Raw genomic sequence first — 26,951 nt, forward strand, 5'->3', positions numbered from 1 at the left:
CAGTGGAATTCCAGAGGAGTGAGAAAGCAAAGCATGGAATTCATGGCTTTCTCCCCATGATTCTTTAGTCTTGCAAAGCTAATTAATATTTTAATTTTATTTTTTTCTTATTCTAATTTCTTTTAACTTTTACTCTTTCCTCTTTTACATCTTAACTAGTTTATCTTAACAATACCTTTCATTAAAAAAAATCTTTTTGAACCTTCATCATTATAGTCATATTTTATCCATGATTGTATCTAACTTTATTTTTTGTATGAACATAGGGTTTTCCTTCTAAAAAATTTTGGGATACAACTTCTTCTAATAGATCAAAATATACCCTAAATCTAGCACAGGGCTTTGTTCTAATCTCCAGCTAGAGAAAATTCTCTCCACTTTCTTTTTCTTTCTTTTCCCAACCAACTTATCAACTTCTTTTTTAGAATTTTTTTAAAATGTTCATCTTTACAGTCATATTCCATCCCTTCATCGTGTTTACCCTTATTTTTGTGTGTGTGCATGTGTGTGTATACACACACACACACGTTTTTCTTCCTTTAAAATTTTGCGAGGTAGTTTCTGCTAAGAGACCAAAGTACTCCCAAAATTAAGTGGGTGGCTCTGTTCTAATCCCCAGTCTAATATCTATATTTTCTTTTTTTTTAAATTTTTTTGAACTTCTTTTTACCCCCTTTCTTCCCCCCCACAATTTGGGGTCTCTTCTGATTTGGTTAACACACTTTTTTTCTGGGGTCTTTGCCACCCTTTTAGTAATTTATTCTCTCCTTCATATATTCTTATCTGGATAAAATGACAAGGCGGCAAAACTCAACGCAAAAACAACAACAACAACAACAACAAAATACAAACAAACAAACAAAAAAAACCAAGAGGCAGTACTGAAGGCTAGGGACCTAATCAATACGGAGATTGCTAATATGTCAGATGTAGAGTTCAGAATGAGGATTCTCAAGGTGCTAGCTGGGCTAGAAAAAGGCATGGAAGATATTGGAGAAACCCTATGTGGAGAAATAAAAGCCCTTTCTGGAGAAATAAAAGAACTAAAATCTAACCAAGCTAAAATTTAAAAAGCTATTAATGAGGTGCAATAAAAAATGGAGGCTCTCACTGCTAGGATAAATGAGGGAGAAGAGAGAATTAACGATATAGAAGACCAAATGACAGAGAATAAAGCTGAGCAAAAGAGAGACAAACAACTACTGGACTACGAGGGGAGAATTCGAGAGAGAAGTGATACCGCAAGCCAAACATTAGCATAATTGGGATTCCAGAAGAAAGAGAGAGGGAAGCAGAAGGTATATTGGAGCGAATTTTTGTAGACAATTTCCCTAATATGGCAAAGGGAACAAGCATCAAAATCCAGGAGGTGCAGAGAACCCCCCTCAAAATCATTAAGAATAGGTCCACACCCCATTATCTAATAGTAAAACCTACAAGGTCTTAGTGACAAAGAGAAAATCCAGAACAGTCCACGACAAAAAGTCTGTAACATACAATGGTAAAAATATTAGAGTGGCAGTGGACTTACCCACAGAGACCTGGCAGGCCACAAAGAACTGACATGATATATTCAGAGCACTAAATGAGAAAAACATGGAGCTGAGAATACTATATCTAGCTAGGCTATCACTGCAAATAGAAGGGAGAGATAAAAAGTTTCCAGGACAAACAAAAATTAAAAGAATTTGTAAACACCAAACCATCTGTACAGGAAATATGGGACAAACAACTTAAAACTCCCGTAATGATTTCTTTACTCTCTAAGACAGATTTATATATAAAATTAATGGACATTAAATTAAAAAATTTTGATGAGTACCTAACAGCTATTCTGCCAATGACTAGTAAACACAGTTGTAGTTTGTCCCATATCTCTTACCAGTTATTTAAAATTTGTATTTTTAATAGAAGACAGAGAAATCAGAAAGATCTGGTGCAAAACAAAACAAGCAAAACTCCTGTTTTACCTAACCTCCAGTAGCAGCTGGCTATGTAACTTCTTATACTGTGGTTAAAAAACAAAAAACGGGCGCCTGGGTGGCTCAGTGGTTAAAGCCTCAGCCTTCAGCTCAGGTCATGATCTCAGGGTCCTGGGATTGTGCCCCGCATCGGGCTGTCTGCTCTGCGGAGAGCCTGCTTCCTCCTCTCTCTCTCTCTGCCTGCCTCTCTGCCTACTTGTGATCTCTGTCTGTCAAATAAAAAAATAAAATAAAATAAAAAAATCTTTAAAAAAAAACCCAAAAAACAACAAAAAAACCCACCACCATAAAATTTACCATCTTAGCCATTTTAAGTATATAGTTCAGTTGTGTTGACAGATCTCCAGAACTTTTTATACTTGCAAACTGGAACTCTATACCCACTAAACAACAACTTCCCATTCTTCCCTTCCCCACAGTAAGCACTCTTCTACTTTCTCTGTTTATCTGACTACTTTAGATAAGTGAAGTAATGAAATAATAAATGAATTTACACAGTAGTCACCTTTTTTTGTGCTGGTTTATTTCACTTAACATAATGTCGACAGGGTTGTAGCATGTGACAGGATTTCCTTCAAGAGCTGAAAAATATTCCACTGTATATATACCACATTTTGTTTATCCATTCATCCACCAATATACACTTGGATTCTTTCTACCTTTTCATTATTGTGAATAATGTGGCTATGAATGAGTATACAAATATCTTAAAACCACCCTTTCAGGGATGCCTGGGTGGCTCTGAAAGGGTGGTTTTAAGATATAAGTTGGTTGGGCCACTGCCTTCAGCTCAGGTCATGATCCCAGCGTCCTGGGAATCGAGTCCCGCATGGGGGTCCTTACTCAGTGGGGAGCCTGCTTCTCCCTCTGCCTGCTCTGCCTGCCGCTCCCCCTGCTTGTGCGCGTGTGCTCTCTCTAATAAATAAATAAAATCTTTAAAAAAATACCCTTTCAATTCTTTTCAGTATATACCCAGAAATAGTGTTGTTGGATCATTTAATTCTAGTTTTAATTTTTTGAGGAACTGCCATACTGATTTCCACAGTGGTTGTATCATTTTATAATCCCACCAAGAGTGTGCAAATGTTCCAAATTCTCCACATCATCACCGTGTTATTTACAGATTTTGACAGTAGCCATTCTAATAACGTGAGGTTATATCTCATTGTGGTTTTTATTTGTATGTTTCTCTAGATCATTTGTATATTATCTTTTAGAGAAATGTCTATTTGAATCTTTTGCCCATTTTTTGAATCAGGTCATCCATTTGTTATTGAATTATAGTAGTTCTTTATGTACTCTGAATATTAACCCCTTACAAGATACATGATTTGCAAATGTTTTCTCCTATTCAGTAGGTTGCTTTTTCACTCTGAAAATGTTAAATTTCATGTTAGGTATATTTTACAATAGTGTTGATGATGATGATAAAAACTATCCACAAGAAAAACCCAGGTCCAGATGGCTTCACTGCTAAATTTTGGCAAACATTTAAAGAACTCATACCAATTCTTCCCAAACTCTTTCAAGAAACAGGGAAAGGAAAACTTTTGAACTCATTAAATGAGGCCAATATTAGCCTCATATCAAAACCAGACAAAGATATTAAAAGAAAACAAAACTGAAAACTAGTTATATCTTATGAATAAGGATGCACGAATACTCAACAAAATACTAATAAAAAGAATCCAGGAACATATAAAGACAATTATACACCATAACCAAGTGGGATTTATCCCAAGTATACAAGGTTGGTTTAACATCTGACATTCAAGGTAATGAACTAAATCAGTAGAATTTTTAAAAAACCAGTATGATCAACTTAATAGATGAGAGAAATCATTTAACAATATCCAACACCATTCATGATTAAAAAAAAAAACACTTAAAAAGGTGGAAATAGAAGGGAATTTCTTCAACTTTATAAACAGCATTATGAAAAAACTACAACTAACACCATACTAATGGTGAAAGAACAGATGTTTTTCCCCCAAGATTAAGAACAAGAAAAGGATGTTTGCTCTTGCCACTTCAACACTGTACTAGAGGTCCTAACCTGGAAACTGGGCAAGAAAAAGAAATAGAAGTAATCCACATTGGATATGCAAACGACGTAATCCTGTATATGGAAACTCCTTTAAATAACCACTTAAATTCTTTCTACAGTTACATTGTTAGTGTATAGAAAAGCAACAGATTTCTGTGCATTGATTTTGTATCCTGCTGCATTACTGAATTGCTATATGAGTTCTAATAATTTGGGAGTGGAATCTTTTGGGTTTTCCACATAAAGCATCAGGTCATCTGCGAAGAGAGAGAGTTTGACTTCTTTGCCAATTTGAACACCTTTTATTTCTTTTTGTTGTCTTATTGCTGTTACTAGGACTTCAAGTACTATGTTGAACAACTGTGGCGAGAGTGGGCATCACTGCCGTGTTCCTGATTTTAAGGGAAAGACTCTTAAGCTTTTCCCCCACTGATGATATTCACTGTGGGCTCTTCACAGATGGTTCTTATGAAACTGAGGAATATTCCCTCTATCCCTACACTCTGAAGAGTTTTAATCAAGGAAGGATGCTGCATTTTGTCAAATGCTTTTTCTGCATCAATTGAGAGAACTGCATCGTTCTTATCTCTTCTCTTATTAATGTGTTCTATCACATGATTGATTTGCAAATGCTGAACCACCCTTGCATCCCAGGGATAAATCCCACCTGGTCATGATGGGTCATCCTTTTAATGTACTGTTGGATCCTACTGGCTAGGATCTTGTTGAGAATTCTGGCATCCATATTCATCAGGGACTGGTCTATACTCTCCTTTTAGATGGTGTCTTTGCCTGGTTTTGGGATCAAGGTAATGCTGCTTCATAGATTGAGTCTGGAAGTTTTCCTGCTGTTTGTATTTTTTAAAACAGCTTCAGAAGAATAGGTGTTATTTCTTCTTTAACTGTTTGGTAGGATTACCTGGGCCCTGGACTCTTGTTTTTTGGGAGGCTTTTGATCACTGATTCAATTTCGTTACTGGCTATTGATATTTACCCCAAAGATACAGATGTAGTGAAAAGAAGGGGAACATGTACCCCCATGTTCATAGCAGCAATGTCCAAAATAGCCAAACTGTGGAAGGAGCCAATATGTCCTTCAACAGATGAATGGATAAAGATGTGGTTCATATATACAATGGAATATTACTCAGCCATCAGAAAGGATGAATACCCACAATTTGCATCGACATGGATGGAACTGGAGGAGCTTATACTAAGTGAAATAAGTCAAGCTGAGAAAGACAATTACATGATTTGACTTATATGTGGAACATAAGGAACAGCATGGAGGACATAAGAAGGTAGGGAAAAATGAAAGGTGAGAAATCAGAGGGGAGACAAACTATGAGAGACTATGGACTCTGGGAAACAAACCGAGGGTTTCAGAGGAGAGGGGGTGGGGGGGGAATGGGTTAGCCCCGTGATGGGTATTAAGGAGGGCACGTATTACATGGAGCACTGGGTGTTACACACAAACAATGAATCATGGAACACTACATCAAAAACTAATGAAGTACTGTATGGTGACTAACATAATAAAAACAAAAAATAAAAAATAAATAAGAATATTCACTTAAAAACTATTAGGACTAATAAATGAGTTAATATACAAAACTCATTTTTTAAACATTTGCAGTAACTATCCAAAAATATAATTAAGAAAATTGCATTTACAATATCAAAAAGAATAAAATAAGTAAGAATAAGTATACACTAAAAACCACAAAATACTGGTGAAAGAAAATTAAAAACCGAAACAAATGCTAAAACTTTCTATGTTCATGGATCAGAAGATTTAATACTGTTAAGATGGCAATACTTCCTAAAATGAAATACAGATTCAATGTAATCCCTTATCAGAATCTTATTTTTTTAAAGATTTTATTTATTTATTTGACAGACAGATCACAAGTAGACAGAGAGGCAGGCAGAGAGAGAGGGAGGAAGCAGGCTCCTGGCTGAGCAGAGAGCCCAATGTGGGGCTTGATCCCAGGGCCCAGATATCCTGACCTGAGCTGAATGCAGAGGCTTTAACCCACTGAGCCACCCAGGCACCCCTCCCTATCAGAATCTTTATCAGAATCCCTATGCTGATTTCTCTGTAGAAATCTACAAGGTGATTCTAAAATTCATATGGAATTGCCAAGGACCCAGTACAGACAAAACAATCTTGAAGAGGAACAAAGTAGGGGGACTCATGTTCAAAACTTACATAGCGACTCCTCTGATGGATCTAGGTAAAGAAAATTGAAAACCTTCTGCTATAAACATCAGGGTGCTATGCTAAGTAAAATAAGTCAGTCAGAGAAAGATAAATACCATATGATCTCATTCATATGTGGACTTTCAGAAAGAAAACACATTAACATGGCATGGGGGGACAGGTAAAGAAACCCTAAGAGACTCTCAAAGATAGAGATCATACTGAGGGCTGCTGGAGGGAGGTGGGTTGGGGATGGGCTAGATGAGTGATGGGTATTAAAGACCTGGGTGTTGCATGTAAATGATGAATCACTGAATGGTACTCCAGAAACCAATATTGCACTGTATGATAACTAAAATATAAAGAAAAAAGAGTAAAAAAAAACCCTCTGGAAAGGATTCACCATTTTACACGCTATTAAGAATTTGTGAATTGTAATTCATGGAAAGAGATCAAATATCAACATTAACAGGAGTCTGCAAGAAGTTGAATCCAACCCTCATGGATGACTTTAAGAGAAGTAACTGCAGATGTGGTTGTAATAGCAAGAGAACTAGAAGTAGAAGTGAAGCCTGAAGAAAGAACTGAATTGCTATAATGTCATGATAAATCTTGAACAGGTAAGGAGTTGCCTCATAGGTGAGCAAACAAAGTGTTTTTTTGAGGTGGAATCTATGCCTGGTGAAGATGCTGTGAAGATTACTGAAATGACAACAAAAGATTTAGAATATAAACTTATTTGAGAAAGTAGCAGCAGGGTTTGAGAGGACTGACGTTACTCCAATTTTGAAAGTAGTTCTACTGTGGGTAAAATGTTATCAAACAGCATTGCATGCTACACAGAAATCATTTGTGAAAAGAAAGGTCAATTGATGCCACAAACTTCACTATTGTCTTATTTTAAGACATTGCCACAACCACCTCAATCTTCAGCATCCACCACCCCGATAAGTCAGCCAACATCATGGCAAAATCCTCCAGCAGCAAAAAATTGCAACTCACTGAAAATTCGGATGATGGCATCTATTAGCAATAAAGTATTTTTTAATTAAGGTATACACATTTTTTTAGCTATAATGCTATTGCACACTTAAAAGACTACAGCATAGTGTAAATACTTCTATATGTACTGGGAAACAAACAAAAAAAAAACTAATTTGACTCCCTTTATTAAAGTATTCACATTATTGTGGCGGTCTGGAACCAAACCCGCAATACCTCTACGGTATACCGTAATAAAACGAAACAAAACAGAAGGTAAGTGTTGGTGAGGATGTGGAGAAACTGGAGCCCTTGTAAACGGCTTGTGGAAATATAAAATAGTGTAGTCAGTGGAAAACAGTTTACTGGTTCCTCAGTAAGTTAAAATTACTATATGACCTAACAATTCCATTCCTAAGTATATATCTGAAAGAAGTGAAAACAGATGCTTAAATAAATAAAAATTTGCATACAATTATTTATCACAGTACCCACAATAGTCAGAAGATGAAACAACCCAGATATCTAGGAATAAATAAATGGATAATCAAAATGTGGGTATTATCCATACAATGGAATATGATTAGCTCTTTTTTTGTTTTTCAAAATTGAGCTAATTTAATATTGTGTTATTCCTAAAGTAATGGTCAAAGAATGATGATGAGTAATCTGGATACTTTTTTCTTGTATTGTCTCCTAGGAAAACTTTTTTTGTTGTTGTTAATTTTATTTTTTTTTCAGTGTTCCAAGATTCACTGTTCATGTACCACACCCAGTGCTCCATGCAGTATGTGCCCTCCTTAATACCCACCACCAGGCTCACCCAACCACCCCCGCCCCCGCTCCAAAACCCTCAGTTTGTTTCTCAGAATCCACAATCTCTCATGGTTCGTCTCCCTCTCCAATTTCCCCCGACTCACTTATCATTAGCTCTTTAAGGCCTAATGAATGAAGTGCTGACATATGCTATATGGAAGAACTTTGAAAACATACTATGTGAAAGAAGCCAGTCCCAAAATACTACATATTATATGAATCCATTCATATGAAAGTTTCAGAATAGGTCAAACTGTAGAAATAGAGAGTAGATTCATTAGTGACTGCTTAAGATCTGAAGAAGGCAGGGGTAGGAGAGTAATAGCTAAAGGGTACAAGGTTTCATTGGTGGTGATTAAAAAGGTTGAAAATTGTAGTGACAGTTGCACAACTCTATGAAAATACTAAAACCACTGGTTTACTGAAAATGGATGAACTGCATGATATGTGAGTTATCTCAATAAAGCTCTTTATAAGAACAAAAAAATCTTACTTCATGTTATAATTGCAATAATAAAGACCATATTTATATAGATAAGGATAAGAATAATGTGCAGAAAAATGGATATATTAAAGTTGTGTGTCTGGGGAGTATTTTTTCTTTTATTGTTAAAATGTTTGTATAACATGTTTAAATGAAGGTTTCAAAAAGTTATGATACAGAACTGTTTGTAACTCACCTTTATAAATAAGAGGTTTATCTTTATCTTCTGTCTTTTCCCTACTGGCCAATTCAAGAAAATCTTCAATCAAGTCCAGAGATATGAGAGACTGGCTGAAAACAAGGCTAAAAAACAGATGAGTGTTCATGGATTAGAAGGGTCACGTAGTAAAGATATCACTTCTTCCCAAATTGACTTACAAAGTCAACACAATTCTAATCAAAACCACAGTAGGAATTTTGAGAAATTAACTACTATAAAGTTTATATGGGAATGCTGAGTAGCCAAAACAGAGTAGCCAAAGTAACTTTGAAAGAGAAAAAGTTGGAGGCCTAACTCTACATGATTTCAACACTTAAAAAGCTAGAGTAATCATAATGGTATAGTACTCATTAAAGGACAAACACAAATGGAAGAGAATATAGAGGCCAGATATAGAGCCACACAAAACAGTTAGCTAAATGGTATTTCACAAATTGGCAAAGACAATTCAGTGGAAAAAGGATCTTTTCAACAATGGTCTTGACAGTCTTGGCAAAATTCAACAACCATATGCAAAAAATAAAAATGAACTTTGGCCTAAACCTCCCACTTAATAGAAAAAGTAATTCAAAATGGAGCACAAATCTGATTTTAAAATGTAAAACTGTAGAATGTTTACGAAAACTCCAGGAAGAAAATACTCATAACTTGGGGTTAGACAATTCTGAGACATAACACCAAAAGTATTATCTATGGGGAAAAAAATTGATAAAGTAGATTTCATCAAAATTAAAAACTTTTAGTGTACAAAAGAAACTATTTAGAGAATATGAGAAAAAAAGTGTTAACTATTAAAAGTATTTCAGTAATTTTAGGCTTGTAAACATTCTAAAATACTTTGTTGTTCCATTTCAAACATGTCTGCAGATTGCTGATTCTCCATCCGAGTAGTTTTCTAACTCCTGTTTTGAGCCATGAAAACCATTTGTTCACATTAAGTTTTATGTGGTATTAAAATGTAATAAATAATTTCAGGTGCACAATATAGTGACTCAGGACTTGTATACAACAACCTGGTGCTCATCACAACAAGTGCACTCTTTAATCCTCATCATCTATTTAACATGAAACTAACATTACACTGTATGTTAACTAACTAGAATTTAAATTAAAACTTTGAAAAATATATGTAAGATACATATACATAGAATATAAATAAACAAATAATAAAAGGGCACCTGGGTGGCTCAGTTGGTTAAGTATCTGACTCTGATTTTGGCTCTGGTCATGATCTCAGGGTTGTGAGATCGAGCCTCAGGTCAGGCCCCATACTCAGCTGGGAGTCTGCTTGAGATTTTCTCTCCCTTTCCTTCTGACTCACCTTCCACCCACCCCACTCACACTCTCTCAAATAAAAAAAAATCTTTTTAAACAAAGCAGAGTGCTTCAGGCCTTGGGGAGAAAAGAAGGTAAAAGTGTCACTGGCCCCTCAGCCTCTGCTCTAGCCTTCTCTTTTCACCAACTTTCAGGGGCTCTGAAAAACAGTGCGAAAACCACTGCTCTCATCTATCCCATTGGTGAGAAGTGGACATAATTTTAAACAGGAAATGAAAAACTCTAGAAAGAGAATAAAGGATAAAGGAGGGCTCATTCTCTCCCTTATATATGCAAAAAAGTAGGTCAGTATACAAGGAACTAGACACCTGTCCAAGCATACTGTTTGGTATTATTTGATTCTGAAAGTTGTACTACAGGAGAGAGATGCTTTTATGACTCCAGAAGATCTTTCAACATTCACTGCTTGAAGTCTTCAGATTTAGTAGTAGAACTAAAAATAACAACTCAAGTTATGAAACAGCTGTTGGGAGTTTATAACATGTGCACTGGCTATTGTATATGACTTCCTGAACTCCGCACTATGCGGTTCTACTGTCTCCCAGTTGGTACTCCTAGAATACTGGTAAGGAAATTATCTCTTCCTAGTACTCAGTTTAAATGACCAACAGTCTTGATCCCTCAATAGATTATTTTTCCTAGAATCAAACACTTTATTGAATTAATTCTTTTTGAGCTACAAATTAAGTTTTCAGCAGCTCCTATAACTCGGAAACTTAAATTCTTAGAAATACTAATTATTTATTTAATTGGAATTAATCTGGAATTTGGGGTACTATTCTGGAAAAAGGTTGACTTGAGCCTGCATTAAAGCTGGTTCTGGGAACCACTGAGCTCAGAAAAATCTCACTATGAGAAAGGTGTTATTAGGACTAACTGGCTACATACTATTGGTTATCTCTTAATTTTTTCTAGTTGCAGATAAGATGAACAACTACTGCCCTAACTGGTAATAATTTTCATCCTTGTATAAACTATTTTGGCTTTATGTATTTTATTAATGACCCATATAAAAATATAGAAGTAATACAAATCAAATTCATACATATCAAAAAAACTAGAAATTAAAATTCAACCAAAATTTAATGCTTAAATGACATAAAATAAGTGAGAAGGGCTGGGCTGAATCCAATAGTATACTGGAATTAGCTGTAACTTGCTTTAAATAGGAAAGTGGATTGGTAGCCTTTCTTCCCACTACTGTTGGTACCTTAAGATTGGCCACAGTTGAGAGTAGTTTATCATGGTTATCAGCAAATGCCACAAATTAGGGCTTAACGTGCTTCTCTGCTTTCTCTGTTATCATTTTTTGGAAGTCAGTTGTCAAACATTTATCAACACACCACTGGCTAAAAAAATCACTAAAATTCATTTATCTCTTGCCTCATGAAATATCAAGTTTTCACTTGGGTCAAAAGATCAACTGCACAAATAGAGAATACATGAATCTGATTTGACACCAGTTCTTCTTTAAAAAAAAAAAATGAGTCTCAGTTGACCGTAAGTTTAATATGAACCAACAGTGTTACTCAGATGTTAGAAAACCTCTCTATTGGATTGCATGCATGGGAGTATAGGTTCTAGAATAAAGAAGAACCAGTTTCACTACAACTCTGTGTTAATCAAAACTCAGCTGAAGTATTTTGTTTACTATGACCATATCTTGAGATGGGTGCTAAAAAACTGAAGTATGTTCAAGACCATATGGTCAGGACTGAAACTGCCATACAAAGAATAGATCAACGAACTCAGAAAAAAAGCTAAGAGTGACATGAGAGATGAACCCACTATTTTTTGAAGAAGAGACAATTGAAACCGTAGTACTGATGTCTGCCACCCACACTGAAAGGTATCAGGAAAATAAGATGAACAGATAAACAGATATGTATGTTATGTAATGAAGAAAGTACAATATAATACGGAATACAGTATAGATTCTAGGTGACAGGTATATGAATATTCACTGTAAAATTCCTTCTGCTTTTTTTATGTTTGAAAATTTCCACAAGAAAATGCTGGACAAATAAAAAATAGTGGTAATCACAGTTATCGAAATGCCATAGTTTTATAGTCCTAACACTGATAATGTCTTTCAGTTGGGACTTATAGCTTAAAAAAAATCACTATGAGTTTTAAAAAAGGCAGTAGATATGTTTAATTTTAAACCATAAGGAAAAAAGCTATAGGGATAAAGTACAAACTAAAGGACATAATTTCTAAAAATATGAAGTATTCAACTATAGGTAGTCTTCTGAAATAGCAAATGTTCTATTATGGGAGAGGTTAGGAGAAGATCTATGATGAAAATGGTAGAGGAGATTCTTGCACTGGTTAGGAAATTAAAAAAACAACCAAATCCCTTTCACACTCTTAAAATTTTTGTATGGTACGCAAATAAAAATTTTAAACTACCTACACTGATGGCAGAAAAAAAGCATGAGCATGTCACAGCAATAATCTGAACTTTTAGGAACTCTGAATTCAAATACCCACTTTCTACTTGCATCTCTCATGGGTATTTAATAGGCCTCTGAAACTTAACATGGCCAGAGCAGAATTCTTTACTACCTCTAATAAACTTAGCTCTTCACTACTATTCTCCCTTCTAGTAAATAACACCATGATCCACCAGCCACTGAGTCTGGAAGCCTGGGAGTCATCTTTGACTACTCTCATATTCTTACTGCCCTGCATTAATGCACCAAATCCTATTGCTTCCATTCCAAAACATATCCTTTACCTCCATTACTACTAACTCCATGACAGGTCAACATAATCCCTTATCTGAACCACTTGTTTCTGTATTAAAAAAAAAAAGTGGCAATACACAGCAAAAATAAATTTTAGTGAGTACTTACAAAGTGCAAGGTACAGTGGTTAATAAACTCAATATCCAGTGAAAAGACATACAAGGATGTATATCAGAATGTGTTAATAATAGAGGTATATTAAAAGATGGAACAGAAATATTAGCCATGGATCTATTCTCTTCCCAAGAAAGTTAAAGGAACTAAGTTTGAAACTTTTTTAAATAAAAGGTTTATTTTAAGCTTTATGTTAAATTGTTATTAAAAGAATCACAGATACATGTTAAAAATATTTTACGAACATATGTTGGCATGTTGTAACAAACTAAAAAGTCAGCCTGGTTCAAAAATTTTTAATAATTATTTATTTTTTTTATTAGCATATAATGTATTATTGGCCCCAAGGGTACAGGTCTGTGAATTGCCAGGTTTACACACTTCACAGCACTCACAATAGCACATACCTTCCCCAATGTCCATAACCCAACCACCCTCTCCCTCCCGCCCCCAACCATCAGTTTGTTTTGTGAGATTGAGTCTCTTATGGTTTGTCTTGGTTCAAAATTTTAAATGTTTTTTGAACTGTAATTTGAAGGATGAAGCCAAGAACAAAAACAAAGGAGAAAGGACAGAGAATAGTTGAAGAGGTGAAATAAAGTCTGAGAGGTACCCACTAGATTTGGGGGTTAAAAGGTCACTGAGTGACTTTAGGGGAAAAAAATCTCAATAAAGTAGTAACCACATTGCATGGATTGAAAAATAATTTTTAAAGATGGTGAAATATAGACATCCACTAGAGACCTGGCTCAAAGAAATAAGTCTGGTGCAACAGCCAGAAAGGGAAAATAGCACTGAAGAAACCACCAAAATATGTACTCAGAACTAGTGGGTAAGAAGGAAGACAGTTGTCTATCACTACACTACTAAAGAAATTACATCTCCAGACAGGAAGAAAACAAAACAGATTTCTTCCAATAAATTGTTTAAACAACAGAAAGGTTATAAAAAGGTTCATTTATATAATAAAAACAGGAGAGAAACTTACACTTTATCCCCAATTTCCTCTGCCATTCGAAGAATTTCAAAAAGAAGTACCATTTTTCCAGAATGTTCTAAAACCTCAGCATCAGCATCTGTAACAAAATCTTTGTACCAGTCTGGAGCTGGGCTGCTTGGATTAGAAGAGGAAGTAGCTTTACCTAAACAAAATAAATGAAACATAAATAAGTAGGCAAATAAGGAAAGAAACTCAAAAGATCCAGAGAGGATTAAGAAAGAGACCTAGAGAAATGGGGAGGGGGGAAGAGGAGGGAAGAGAAGGGAGGAAGAGAGAAGGAGGAAGAGGGAAAAAGGGGATGAGGAGGAAGGAGGGCACCCTCTTGCAAAAAGAGAAAAAAAGACCACCCAAGGAAAGAGAGAGCTTTACTGTATGGAAAAGACACAAGGTGGGGAGTGGAGTAGAGGAGACAAACTGAACTCTAGAAGAGGGAGAGAGAGACAGCGAGTGGGACACACACAAACAGGTATATATGAATGCAAAAGAAGAAAAACATGGGAGGGGGGAGGCAGGCACAACAAGTAAGAGAATAAGCATGAGAAAGACCCCAAGAAAGTACAACCATGAGAAACAGTGCCTGGGAGCAGGGAATTCAAAAACCTGAGACCCTAAGAGAGAACCCCACCCTCCTGCCGAGAGAGTATAACTCGCAACACAAACCCCAAGAGACAGAGACTGGGAGACAAAAAGATCTAAAGAACCAAAGAGAAACAGACAGAGGCAGGGAGAAGAGGGAGGGAAGAGAAACAGATGGACTCTGAGATCAAGAGAGAAAAGATCTTAGGGGCAGGAAATATTTCACAGTCCTAAGAGAAGTCTGGAAAACAAAAACGGATTCATCCCAGAATGATCATATCATGTTAATTCATTATGTTATTTTCCCCACAAACTTTGATTATAAAGGATATAAGAAAGTAACACAAAATAATCTATTTAATAACTAAATATAAACAGTTCGATTCAAAATTAGGAACATAAGGTTTACCTGTTTTTGTACCTTCCCTCGATTGCTTTTTAATGCAAAGTATTTTGAGTTTTTACATATTTTTGTTATACATATTTTAAATATTCACAAAAGTATACAAAATATGGTGAATAGCCATGTTCCCACATCCTATCTTCATTAAATTTTACCACTTGCTAAATATGCTTCTGATGCAGCTGACACCTAATATGTGAACATATCAAATCTCATTCTCTTCTTTCCCTTGTGTTTTTCTGAGAGGTACCTAAAATCTAAATTCTATTAAGCTATGTGAAGTAAGTCATACTAAGAAAAATAAATACCATATGATTCTACTCATAAATGGAATTTTAAAAAATGAATAAACAAACAGAAAGCAGGATCAGACCTATAAATACAGAGAAAAAAATTGATGGTTGCCATAGGGGAAGGAGTAGGGGTTTGGGCAAAATGGGTGAAGGGGAGAGGAAGATGCAGGCCTCCAGTTACAGAACGAGCAAGCCAAGGGAATCTAAAAACAATACAAAGCAAAACAAATGAATAAACAAATAAAAAGCATAATCAGACCTATAAATACAGAGAACAAATTAAGTCACTGAATAAAAGGCACATGATATTGTCAATAAAAGTAAATTAAATTGTAATAGCAATGTGAAAGGACAGATGGCAGCTACACTTGTGGTGAATATAGTGTAATGCATAAACTTGTCAAATAACCAGGTTGTACACCTGGAACTAATGTAATGTTGAGTGTCAATTACACTAAAAAATGTAAAAGAACAAAATAAAATTTATATCAAAATAAATAAAATCCTAAATTCTGTATTTACTATTTCTTTGTATGCTTTTATGTATAACTAAACTGTACATTACCTTTCATGTTTTCAAACTATATGTAAGCAGTACATACTGGTTTTATCTTTCTATGACTTTTCACTAAATGTAGTTTTTCATTTTTCACTCAAAGTGAAACTTATTCAATCATTCTAACTGCTTTGTAGAATTCTACTGCATGAATATTTCATCATTTATTAGCTCTCCTCATACGCATTATAAGCATTATAAGCATCTCTTCAGTCATTTCAAAAATACTTAAATTATTTCTAATTTTTGGCTACTATCAAATGAAAAATTTTGTTATATTTTTCTAGAATACTGTCTACTTCATCTAAGTTTTAAATTTTCTGACATAAACGTACACTTCTGATTTTTTAAATTACCACTTTAAACAATATAGTCTTTATCAAATATTTCTATTATCATCGAAGGTACTTAAGAATCTAATTATGCTATTTGTTTTGTGTGTTAACTTTTGCCAGGCTGACTGCTTATTTTGTTGCTAACTTTTTCTAAAGTTAATTGTTCCCTCAGGTATTCTATCATTTTTTAAAAAAGATTTTATTTATTTATTTGACAGAGAGAGACAAAGCAAGAGAGGGAACATAAGCAGAGGGAATGGGAGAGGGAGAAGCAGGCTTCCTGTTGAGCATGGAGCCCAATGCAGGGCTCGATCCCAGGACGCTGGGATCATGACCTGAGCCAAAGGCAGACGCTTAACGACTGAGCCACCCAGGCGCCCCATTCTGCCATTTTTATTTTCATTTCACTTTCAATGTAGCTGTAATACGTGAGAACCTTGGGTAGAGATCATACATCTCCACTCTGCATCTGTTTCTACCGGGTGCTCTAGGGGATCAACAATGCAAGATGACTTTTGAGGTATTGCAGCTTGAGATTTTTATTTATTATTTATTTTTTAAAGATTTATTTATTTATTTGTTTCAGAGAGAGAGAGAGAGAGAGAGAGAGAGAGAGAGCCTGTGAGCATGGGTGAGAGGGGCAAAGGAAGAGAAGAAAGAGAATCTATAGCAGACTCCCTGCTGAGGGAAGAGCCCAACAAGGGGCTTGATCCCACAACCCTGAGATCATGACCTGGGATGAAATCAAGAGTGGGTCCCAAGTTCAACTGACTGAGCCACCCCGGCATTCCGTCATCTTGAGATTTTTAGACCAAGTAACATAAATTCAAATCATAACCTATGTTAGCCCTTGATTATGAATCCAAGGAAACTATTTTTCTCAACCTGGAGACCAGGGTGAAACAGATAAGCTTCCCTGAAATCTCCCTGAATTGCTAGGCAATTTTTTTTCTATCCAGTTTGTCAATGGACTACATACCCTTTGAAGAGATTCAGCTTTAATCTGGGTTCGAAAAACTCTCCACCTTATACAGGGGTCAAGGCCTTGTATCCTATTCCTGGGTAGGTGAAAACCAAAACTGCTAGTCTCAAGACTAGCATATCCCTAAGGCTTCCACAGCACACGTTCCTGAAATTACTGTTATAATGATCAGTTCCTGGGGTGCCTGGATGCTTCAGTGGGTTAAGCCTCTGTCTTCGGCTCAGGTCATGATCTGAGGGTCCTGGGATCGAGCCCCACATCGGGCTCTCTGTTCAGCAGGGAGCCTGTTTCTCCCTCTATCTCTGCCTGCCTCTATGCCTACTTGTGATCTCTGTCTGACAAATAAATAAATAAAATTTTCAAAAAAAGATTAATTTTTTAAAAATTAAAAATTTTTTTTAAAAAAATTATCAGTTCCTCCTTTGTGTCTGGGTGCTGGTGATTTCCACTACTTATAAAGAGCTCATTATGTATTGATGTTCAAACCACAATGAACTACTGCTTAAACATGTCACATATTTGCAAGAACCCACAGCTTTCCTTGAATGTTTTATATTATTTTCTCCCCTTTGTCACCTGGAAAACTTCTTTTTATGCTTCACTATCCTTCAGGAATCAAATCAAATTTCATCTTAGAAAGCCTCCTTTGCAAGGCTGGCCCAATGCTGTTGTCTGGGCACTTGAATCATACACAGCTCCTTGTACTAATATAAAACTTTCCCTGATAAGACTGGCTCATTGTTCCTAGACTGTTTGTACAATGTGGTTTGTTCTGAGCAAACCTGTTTTCTTTCTGGGCGTCTGAGATTTGGTAAGAGTCAGGCAGATAGTGTGTTTAAAACACATAAAAAACTTAGGTACTTGGTCTCTAATGAGCTTCCTCGGTAGATAACACTTTATATACAACATCATAACATTTCTGGAGAAATTAGTACATGTTGGGTGACTCCAATGGGAGAAGACTCTTAGAAGGTTATGCCTGGTTTCCTCTGAACTCTACCCCATCTGCTTTTTCCCTTTGCTGATTTTGCTTTGTACCCTTTCATTGTAATAAATTATAGACCTGAATATGACTATATGCTAAGTCTTGTGAATCACTGAATCTGAGGGTGGTGTTGGGTGCCACTGACAAACAACTTATCAAGCCAATGTCAAACCAAACTCCTTTCTACAACTGGCAAAAAAACAAATGCCTTTAGGGAATACCCAAATATATAAACCCAAATATACTAAAGGTAATTTAACTAAAGTGAAAATGTTAGCAATAAAAAAATGCTAGCACAAAGTTAGTAAAAATAGTAATTTCTGTGCAAAAGATTCCATTCTAATTTTGATCCTATTGGATATAATCAAATTACTTTACAGTAATGTCTAAAAAAATAAAAACTGATAGAGGAAAACAAGGGCTACTCCAGTTAATAAGTACCCTGAATACGTAATTAGAACTTACAAACAGGTATTTCACTTTGAATACTCTTATTTCAATATCCACATGGATTAACTTATTTCTATTGTAACTCTGATCTTATATATATATATGACAAGAAACAGTACATTAATTAATCAAAGCCACTCCTTAATACCCACTCTGGCTATCACACAATGCTTACAAGGTAAGGCACTAAAGAAGTACAAACAAATAAAAAGCAACAACTTTAACCCTAATTTCTTGAAGTACATTTTTCTAAATATATATTTAACTGCTGTATTTGCGTCAATATACACTGAAGTTTATAAAGAAAAGCAGCAATATCATTAAAGTATTATGTATCTATATAGTACTAGTAGTAGAACATTAAGTTCCATGAATGCATTTTATTGACTAATATAACCCAAGCTTCTATAGCAGTGCCTGGACCATATTAAGCACTCAAATAAATATTTGTTGAATGAATAAATGTGGTATGTTAGTGCTAATATTATGGTCCTACATCATGTACAAGGATTCTGTCACAAAAAGTTTATGTCCATATAATAAATTGTATACATTTTAAAGTGTAAATGCTAACCAATAAAGATTAACCTAAAAAGAGCAAAATATTAAACTTAATACTTTGGTTTTTAATTTAAATTCCATTAATTAGAGTTTAGTAATTCACCAATCTTATATAATACCCAGGGCTCATTACATCATGTGCCCTCCTCCATGTCCATCACCCAGTTACCCCATCCCCACCCCCACTCCCCTCTAGCAAACCTCAGTTTGTTTCCTATGCTTAAAAATCTCTTACGGTTTCTTTCCCTTTCTGATTTTGTCTTGTTTTACTTTTCCCTCCCCTTCCCCTATGATCCTCTGTTTTATTTCTTAAATTCCATGTATGAGTGACAGCATATGATAATTGTCTCTGATTGGCTTCTCTTAGCACAAAACCCTCTAGTCCCATCTACATCATTACATATGGAAGATTTCATTGTTTGATGGCTGAGTGGTATTCTATTATGTATGTACATATGTATGTATTCTATTATGTATGTATATTCTTTATCCATTCATCTGTCCATGGACACCTGGACTCCTTCTATAGTTTGGCTATTGTGGACATTGCTGCTATAAACACTGGGGTGCAAGTGCCTCTTCAGATCACTACATTTGTATCTTTGGAGTAAATACCTAGTACCGCAGTTGCTGAAAATTGAATACTTAGAAGTAGTTTATATATTTATTTACTCATAAAACAAACTGTCCTAATAAAATACTAAAACACAGAAATAGGAATACTGTAAGGTTAACTTAAAAGACTTACTCAAGATGTTGCTTCTGTAAACATTCAGAAAGCTACTGTAAAAAGAATTAGATAGCAACTCTAAAGTAAAAATGAAATACGCAGTTAAAATATTATTATAGCTCCACTGTAGCCATCTACTTACTTAATATCTATTTCATATTCCAAATACAACATTTTGGCTCTTAATCTTTCCTATTCAAGTTTTCTTACATTTCCTATCAGAGAGTAACTATGTTTTTAAAAAAGTTACACAGTGTCAGCTATATATGTCCATGTACTATGATATACTCAGCCTTATTTAAAGTTAATCTAGATCTAAAAAAAAAGATTTTTATCATCATTTGTTCTGGAAAATATTTCTAATAGACTATACATGTACACAACTGAAGAAAACATAAAATACATCTATATATGAATGATTTCTATTTGACTGCACATGTCTAAAATGAAAATGAAACAAAGACCTTACACAGGTAGTCAAAATCTGTCATTTGGAAACCATAGCCTTCCCTAACTGCTTTTAAGTTCACAGTATGTAGCCATCTCTTCTCTGTTCCAATTCTTTCCAAACATTTTCACCTTATGACATAAATGAAAAATAATAATGCTTACGTAATGTACCAGGAGAAAACAAAAGAGGCTACTCAATTCTGGAGGTGACCCAGTTGCCTCAGACCCTACCTGTACTGATAGGAGATGAAGGGAGCAAGACCTCAGCACTTTTATTTAACCTGTTTACAGCACAGAATGAGACATACTGGTTTCTCTACTCTCCCTGTTCTCCTAAAAAAGTTACAGAAAAAAAATTTCAGCAAGAATATTTTAAGGGAAAAAAAAGAATATTTTAAGAAAACCATTCTCAGGAACACATAAATTTTAAGCTATTTATTTCCAATTCTGAGATGACTGAGGAGAAATTTAAGTGAAAAGTCAGACTGGGAGAGAAGGGAGGGAGATAACAGAAGCTTCCTATTAAACTAGAACCATTCCTTTACTATTCTTAGAATACTCTTTACATCTAACTGGAAGATTAACAATAATAATAAATTGCCTTTATGAGACAACAGCAGAGAAGAACAAAGAGGAAAATTTGGTAGTTTAATTTTTACTATCCCCCTGATTTCTAAGAGAAGTAAGCCAAGGTCTGTGATTAGGCTGCCATCTGCTTATTCCAATGAGGTAGTGAAAAGAGAAATGTCTTATATTTTTCTTATTTTTTGAAGGTTTTATTTTAATTCCAGTAAGTTAACATACAGTGTAGTATCAATTTCAGGTGTATAATATAGTGACTCAATACTTTCATACAAGACCCAGTGCTCATCGTAAGTGCACTCCTCAATCCCCATCACCTATTTAAGCCATTCCCTCATCCATCTCCCTTCTGGTAACCATCACTTTGTTCTCCATAGTTAAAAGTCTATTTCTTAGTTTGCATCTCTCTTTTTATCCTTTTACTGTTACAATTTGTTTCTTAAATTCCACATATAACTGAAATCATATGGTATTTATCATTCTTAGACTGACTTATTTTGCTTAGCATAATATTCTCTAGTTCTATCCATGTTGTTCCCAAAGATTTCATTCTTTTTGATGGTTGAGTAATATTCCATTGTAATTATATATCACCTCTTCTTTATCCATTTGTCTGTAGATGGACATGGGGGCTTGTTCCATCATTGCTATTATACACACAGGAGGGCATATATCCTTTTGAATTAGTTTTTTGTATTTTATGGGTAAATAGCAGTAGTGCAATTAAGGGATCATAGAGTAGTTCTATTTTTAACTTTCTGAGGAATCTTCATATACTGTTTTCCAGAAGGGATGCACCAGTTTGCATTTCCACCAGCACTGCAAAAGTGTTCCTTTTCTTCCATATCCTCACCAGCATCTGTTGTTTCTACTACTGATCATTTTAACTATTCTGACAGGTGTGAGGTGATAGCTCACTGTAGTTTTGATTTGCATTTCCCTGATGGTAAGCAGCCTCTGTTGGCCATCTATATGTCTTGGGAAAATGTTTATTCATGTCAGCTGTGCATTTTTACTTCAACTGTTCATTTTTGGGGTGTTGAGGTTTAGAGGTTCTTTATATATTCCACATACCAACCCTTTATCAGATAGGTAATTTGCAAATATTGTTTCCCATTCCAAAGGTTGCCTTTTAGTTTTGTTGCTTGTTTCCTTCACTGTGCAGAAGCTGTTTATTTTGATCAAGTCCCAATAATTTATTTTTGCTTTTTTGCTTTTACTTCCCTTGCCTCAGGAGACATATCTAGAAATATATCTAGAAACAACTTGCTACAGCCAATGTCAAAGGTATTACTGCCTGTGTTCTCTTCTAAGATTTTTATCTTCTAAGATTTAATCCATTCTGAATTTCTATTTGTATAACACAGTGGTCCCATTTCATTCTTTTGCATGTTGCTGTCCAGTTTTCCCAACAACATTTGTGAGAAAACATTGTTTCTCTCCCATTAGATATTCTTTCCTACTTTGTCAAAGACTAACTGTCCATAGAATTGTAGCTTCATTTTTTGGTGTTCAATTCTGTTCCGTTAATTTATGTGAGTATTTTTGTACCACACCACACTATTTTATAGTATACATACTATACTGTATATATATATATAGTATACTATACTATACATACACCATACTATACCAGTATAACTTGGAAGACAGAAATTGTGATGCCTCCAGTATTTGTTTCTTTTTCAAGGTTGCTTTGGGCACTTGAGACATTGGTGGTTCCATACAAATTTTAGGACTGTTTGTTCTAGCTCTGTGAAAAATGCTCTTGGCATTTTGATAGGAAGAGCATTAAATATGTAGACTGCTTTAGGTAGCATAGACATTTTGACAATGTTTGTTCCTCTAATCCATGAGCACGGAATGTCATTCTGATTCTTTGTGTCCTCTTCAATTTCTTTCATCAATGTTTTATACTTTTCAGAGTACAGATCTTTCACCTTCTTGGTTGAGTTTATTCCTACCTATCTTGTTACTTTTGGAAAAACAGTAAATGAGACTGATTGCTTAATTTTTGTTTATGCTGTTTCATTATTGGTGTATAGAAATCCAAAAGATTTCTCTACATTCATTTTGCATCCTGTCACTTGACTGGATTCATGTATCAGTTCTAGCAGCTTTTTGGTGAGTCTTTTGAGTTTTCTATAGAGTATCTTGTTATCTGCAAATAGTGAAAGTTTTACTTCTTCTTGCTAATTTGGACATCTTTCTTTTTGTTGTCTGACGGCTATGAGTACAACTTCTGGTACTTTGTTAAATACCAGTGATGAGAATGGACATCCCCATCTTGCTCCTGACCAGAGAGGAGAAACTCTCCATTTCCCCCCACAGGGAATGATATTAGCTGTGGGTTTTTCATAAATGGTCTTTATGATGATGAGGTATGCTCCCTCTAAACCAACATTGTTAAGGGTTTTTTATCATGAATGGATGCTGTACTATGTCAAAGCTTTTTCTGCATCTACTGAAATGACTGTATGGTTCTTACCCTTTCTTTTATTAATGTAGTATATCATACTAATTGATCTGTGAATGCTGAACAACCCCTGCAACCCAGCAATGCATCCCACATGATCACTGTGAATGATTTTTTAAAAACTATATTGTTGAACTTGGTTTGCTAGAATTTATTGAGAATTTTGGATCTAAGTGCATCTATAATATTAGCCTATAGCTCTCACTTTTAGGGTACTCTTTATCTGGTTTTGCTATCAGGGTAATGCTGCCCTCATAAAATGAATTGGAGAATTTTCCTTCCTTTTCTATATCTTGGAATAGTCTGAGAGGAATAGGTATTAACTCTTCTGTAAATGTTAGGTAGAATTACCTTCAGAAGCCATCTGTCCCTGGACTTCTGTTTGTTGGGTGTTTTTTGATTACTGGTTCAACTCCATTATAAGTTATCAATCTGTTCAAATTTTCTATTTGCTCCTATTTCCGTTTTGGTAGCTTACATGTTTCTAAGAATTTATCCATTTCTTTCAGTTGTCCAATTTGTTGGCATATAGTTAGTCATAATACTCTCTTACAATTGTATTTCTGTGGTCTTTATTGTGATCTCTCCTCTCTTATTTGTGATTTTTGTTTATTTGGATCCTTTCTCTTTTCTTTTTGATAAGCCTGGCTAGGGGGTTATCAATTTTACTAATTCTTTCAAAGAACCAGCCTCTGGTTTCATTGATCTGTTCTACCGTTCTTTAGGTTTTTCTTTCATTTGTTTGCATTAATCTTTATTATTTCCCTTCTTCTCTTGGCTTTAGGCTTCCTTTGTTGTTCTTTTTCTAGCTCCTTTAGGTGTATGGTTAGGTTGCGTTTTTGAGATTTTTTTTTGCTACCTGAGGTGGGCCTGTATTGCTATATACTTAACATCTTATGACTGCTTTTGCTGCATCCCAAAGGTTTTGGTCTTTGAAGGGATACATGCTCCCTGATGCTTATAGTAGCACTATCAACAATAGCCAAACTATGGGGATAGCCCAGAATCCATCAACATAAGAATGGATAAAGAAGATGTGGTATCACCTCTTATACAATGGAATATTAGTCAGCCATAAAACAGAGTAAAATTTTGACATTTGCAAGGACATGGATGGAGCTAGAATATACTATGCTAAGTTAAATAAGCTAGTCAAAAGAAAAATACCATATGATCTCACTCCTATGTGGAGTTTAAGGAAGAAAACATGAGCATATGGGAAGGCAGAAAAGAAGAAAGGAGAGGGGGAAACAAGCCATAAGAGACTCTTTTTAAAAATGTTTTAATTTAAATTCAATTTAGGGGGCACCTGGTTGGCTCAGTGGGTTAAAGCCTCTGCCTTCGGCTCAGGTCATGATCTCAGGGTCCTGGGATCAAGCCCCGCATTGGGCTGTCTGCTCAGCAGGGAGCCTGCTCCCCTACCCTGCCCTGCCTGCCTCTCTGCCTACTTGTGATCTCTGTGTGTGTGTGTGAAATAAATTTTAAAATATCTTTTAAAAAATTAATTTCAATTTAGTTAGCATATAGTTATTATTAGTTTCAGGGGTAGAATTTAGTGATTCATCAGTTGCATGTAATACCAAGTATTCATTACATCAAGTGCCCTCCTCTTTAATGCCTATCCCCCAGTTACCCCACCCCATCCAACAACCCTCTAACCATAAGAGACTCTTAAGGATAGAGAACAAACGGAGGGCTGATGGAAGGAGATGGATGGGGGATGGGCTAGATGAGTGATGGGTATTGAGGAGAGCACGTATTCTGATGAGCACTGGGTATTGTATGCAAGTGATGAATCATTAAATTCTACTCGAGAAACTATGACTGCACTGTATGTTAACCACCTAAAATTTAAATTAAAAAATAAAAATTTAAAAAGAGGTGATAAACTTTATGAAAAAGGGAAACTTAGAAGTATTCAACAATTGTAGATTATGAAGAATTACAAAGGAAAAAGGCTAAAACATTAACATTAATTTCATTGTGTAAAGTTAATTACAATGATGCTCTACTACATGAAATGTTTCCATTTATTTATATGTAGTTAACTGAAAATACCATTGTGGCTCTGAAATTGGGTGTATCTAGGTCTAAATCTCACTTCTACCAATCATTTATAAACAATAAAGATACCAACAGTACTGTAAGTCTGCTCAAGAATTAAGTCAGCTAACACATGGAATGAAAATACAGCATTTAGTTTATATACATGTAAATAAACATTTGATTTTCTTTCTTCTCTTTCTCTTAAATATCAGAGAGAGCACAATGGCGTGCTTGTAATTAAACATTCACCAGATATTTGTTATTATGTGACCTGATTATCCTAGATGCTTACTGAAAGCATCTAGGAAAGATAATTTGAGTGAAATAGTAAGGATAAATTAGTAACTGAAAAAAGTATGGACATGGTAATTTCTAAATCAATGTCCAATAATAAAGGCAACATTAATTAGACTCACTTTCTTCCAGCTTTAATGAAACTGAGGGATTGCTTCCTGTTTCATCCACAATTCCTTCACCACCTCCTCGAGATCTTGAATTCCAGACTTTAATCACTTCAACATCATTGTCACTGCCACTGCCACTTGAGCTACTATCTTTCTTCCCTTTTTTCCCCTTTGTTTTTTTCTTTCTATAAAAGAAACAAATTCAAACTCTTATGGAAGCACAGAAAAGATACAAATGCCAATTATGAGAGAACAATCAGCAATTTGGGACTTTAAATGTGTCAACACAGGACACAAAAATTATTCAATTTACTTTGTATAATCATCGGAGCTTAAACTCATGGAGGTTTCGTCCGAATCTGAAGCTATAAATTCATCCATACTGTCTTCATCAAAGTATCCCTAGAGGAAAAAAAATGATGAATGTTTTAATAGTTTATTTCAACTTATATTGAAAATTATAATGATGTTTACTTTACCTGAGGGTAAGTTAATTGTCATGGGGTAAGAAAGAACTGAAAGAACTACCATAGATTAGAAAAAAGAAAGGAGACATCACAAATATGATTACTAAATGCAATGTGAAATCTTGGACTGAATCATGGAAAAGAAAAAGGGCATAAGTAACAAAAACTGATGAAGTCTACTGTTTATTAGTTAATACTATTGACTTAATGTTACTTTTTACATTTTTATCATTTTACCATGTTTATACAGATGTTAAGAATAACGTTTAATACTCCTTCCATAATCATAATGTATTCTAACATACAGAAATTAACTAGAAATAAAATAGGTTGAATTATGGTACTACAAAGCAAAGGAAAATTCCAATATATAGACCTATATAGATCAACTTTATTCCTAAAATTATTCTGCTTCCAACAGATACGTCTTAATCAATTTTAGGTTACCTGATTTACCTTATTTTCTTTGCTAATGTAATCCAGCTGCAAACACCATGGATGAGTCCAGATTCTACTTAACATCTGAAAATCTTGGAAAAGTTTTGCGCCTGCCTTTCCTCTTCCACCTTCACTGCTATTGCCTACACCTGATCAAAAAAAAAAAAAAAAGCAGTTAATGTTAAGACATAAGAATTCGCTATGTCAGGAGAGGTGGGTGGAGGGATGGGTTAAAAAAGTGATGGGAATTAAGGAGTACACTTGTGAATGAGTGCCTGATGTTGT

General features: G+C 35.0%; 1 protein-coding gene across 8 annotated transcripts in view; it reads right to left on the reverse strand.

The window, feature by feature from the left end:
* ATRX (ATRX chromatin remodeler) overlaps positions 1-26,951 on the reverse strand; it is a 290,605-nt gene that overhangs the window by 56,498 nt on the left and 207,156 nt on the right. For all 8 annotated transcript variants that reach the window (XM_032331146.1, XM_032331145.1, XM_032331144.1 and 5 more), the window contains 5 exons: positions 26,685-26,815; positions 26,075-26,163; positions 25,774-25,946; positions 13,921-14,074; positions 8,710-8,816 (listed from right to left, as the gene is read on the reverse strand). In XM_032331146.1, coding sequence (XP_032187037.1) covers positions 8,710-8,816; positions 13,921-14,074; positions 25,774-25,946; positions 26,075-26,163; positions 26,685-26,815 — 654 coding nt within the window. The remainder of the gene's footprint in view (positions 1-8,709; positions 8,817-13,920; positions 14,075-25,773; positions 25,947-26,074; positions 26,164-26,684; positions 26,816-26,951) is intronic.

Source organism: Mustela erminea, chromosome X, assembly GCF_009829155.1.
Source record: "Mustela erminea isolate mMusErm1 chromosome X, mMusErm1.Pri, whole genome shotgun sequence".
NCBI classification, from domain to species: domain Eukaryota; kingdom Metazoa; phylum Chordata; class Mammalia; order Carnivora; family Mustelidae; genus Mustela; species Mustela erminea.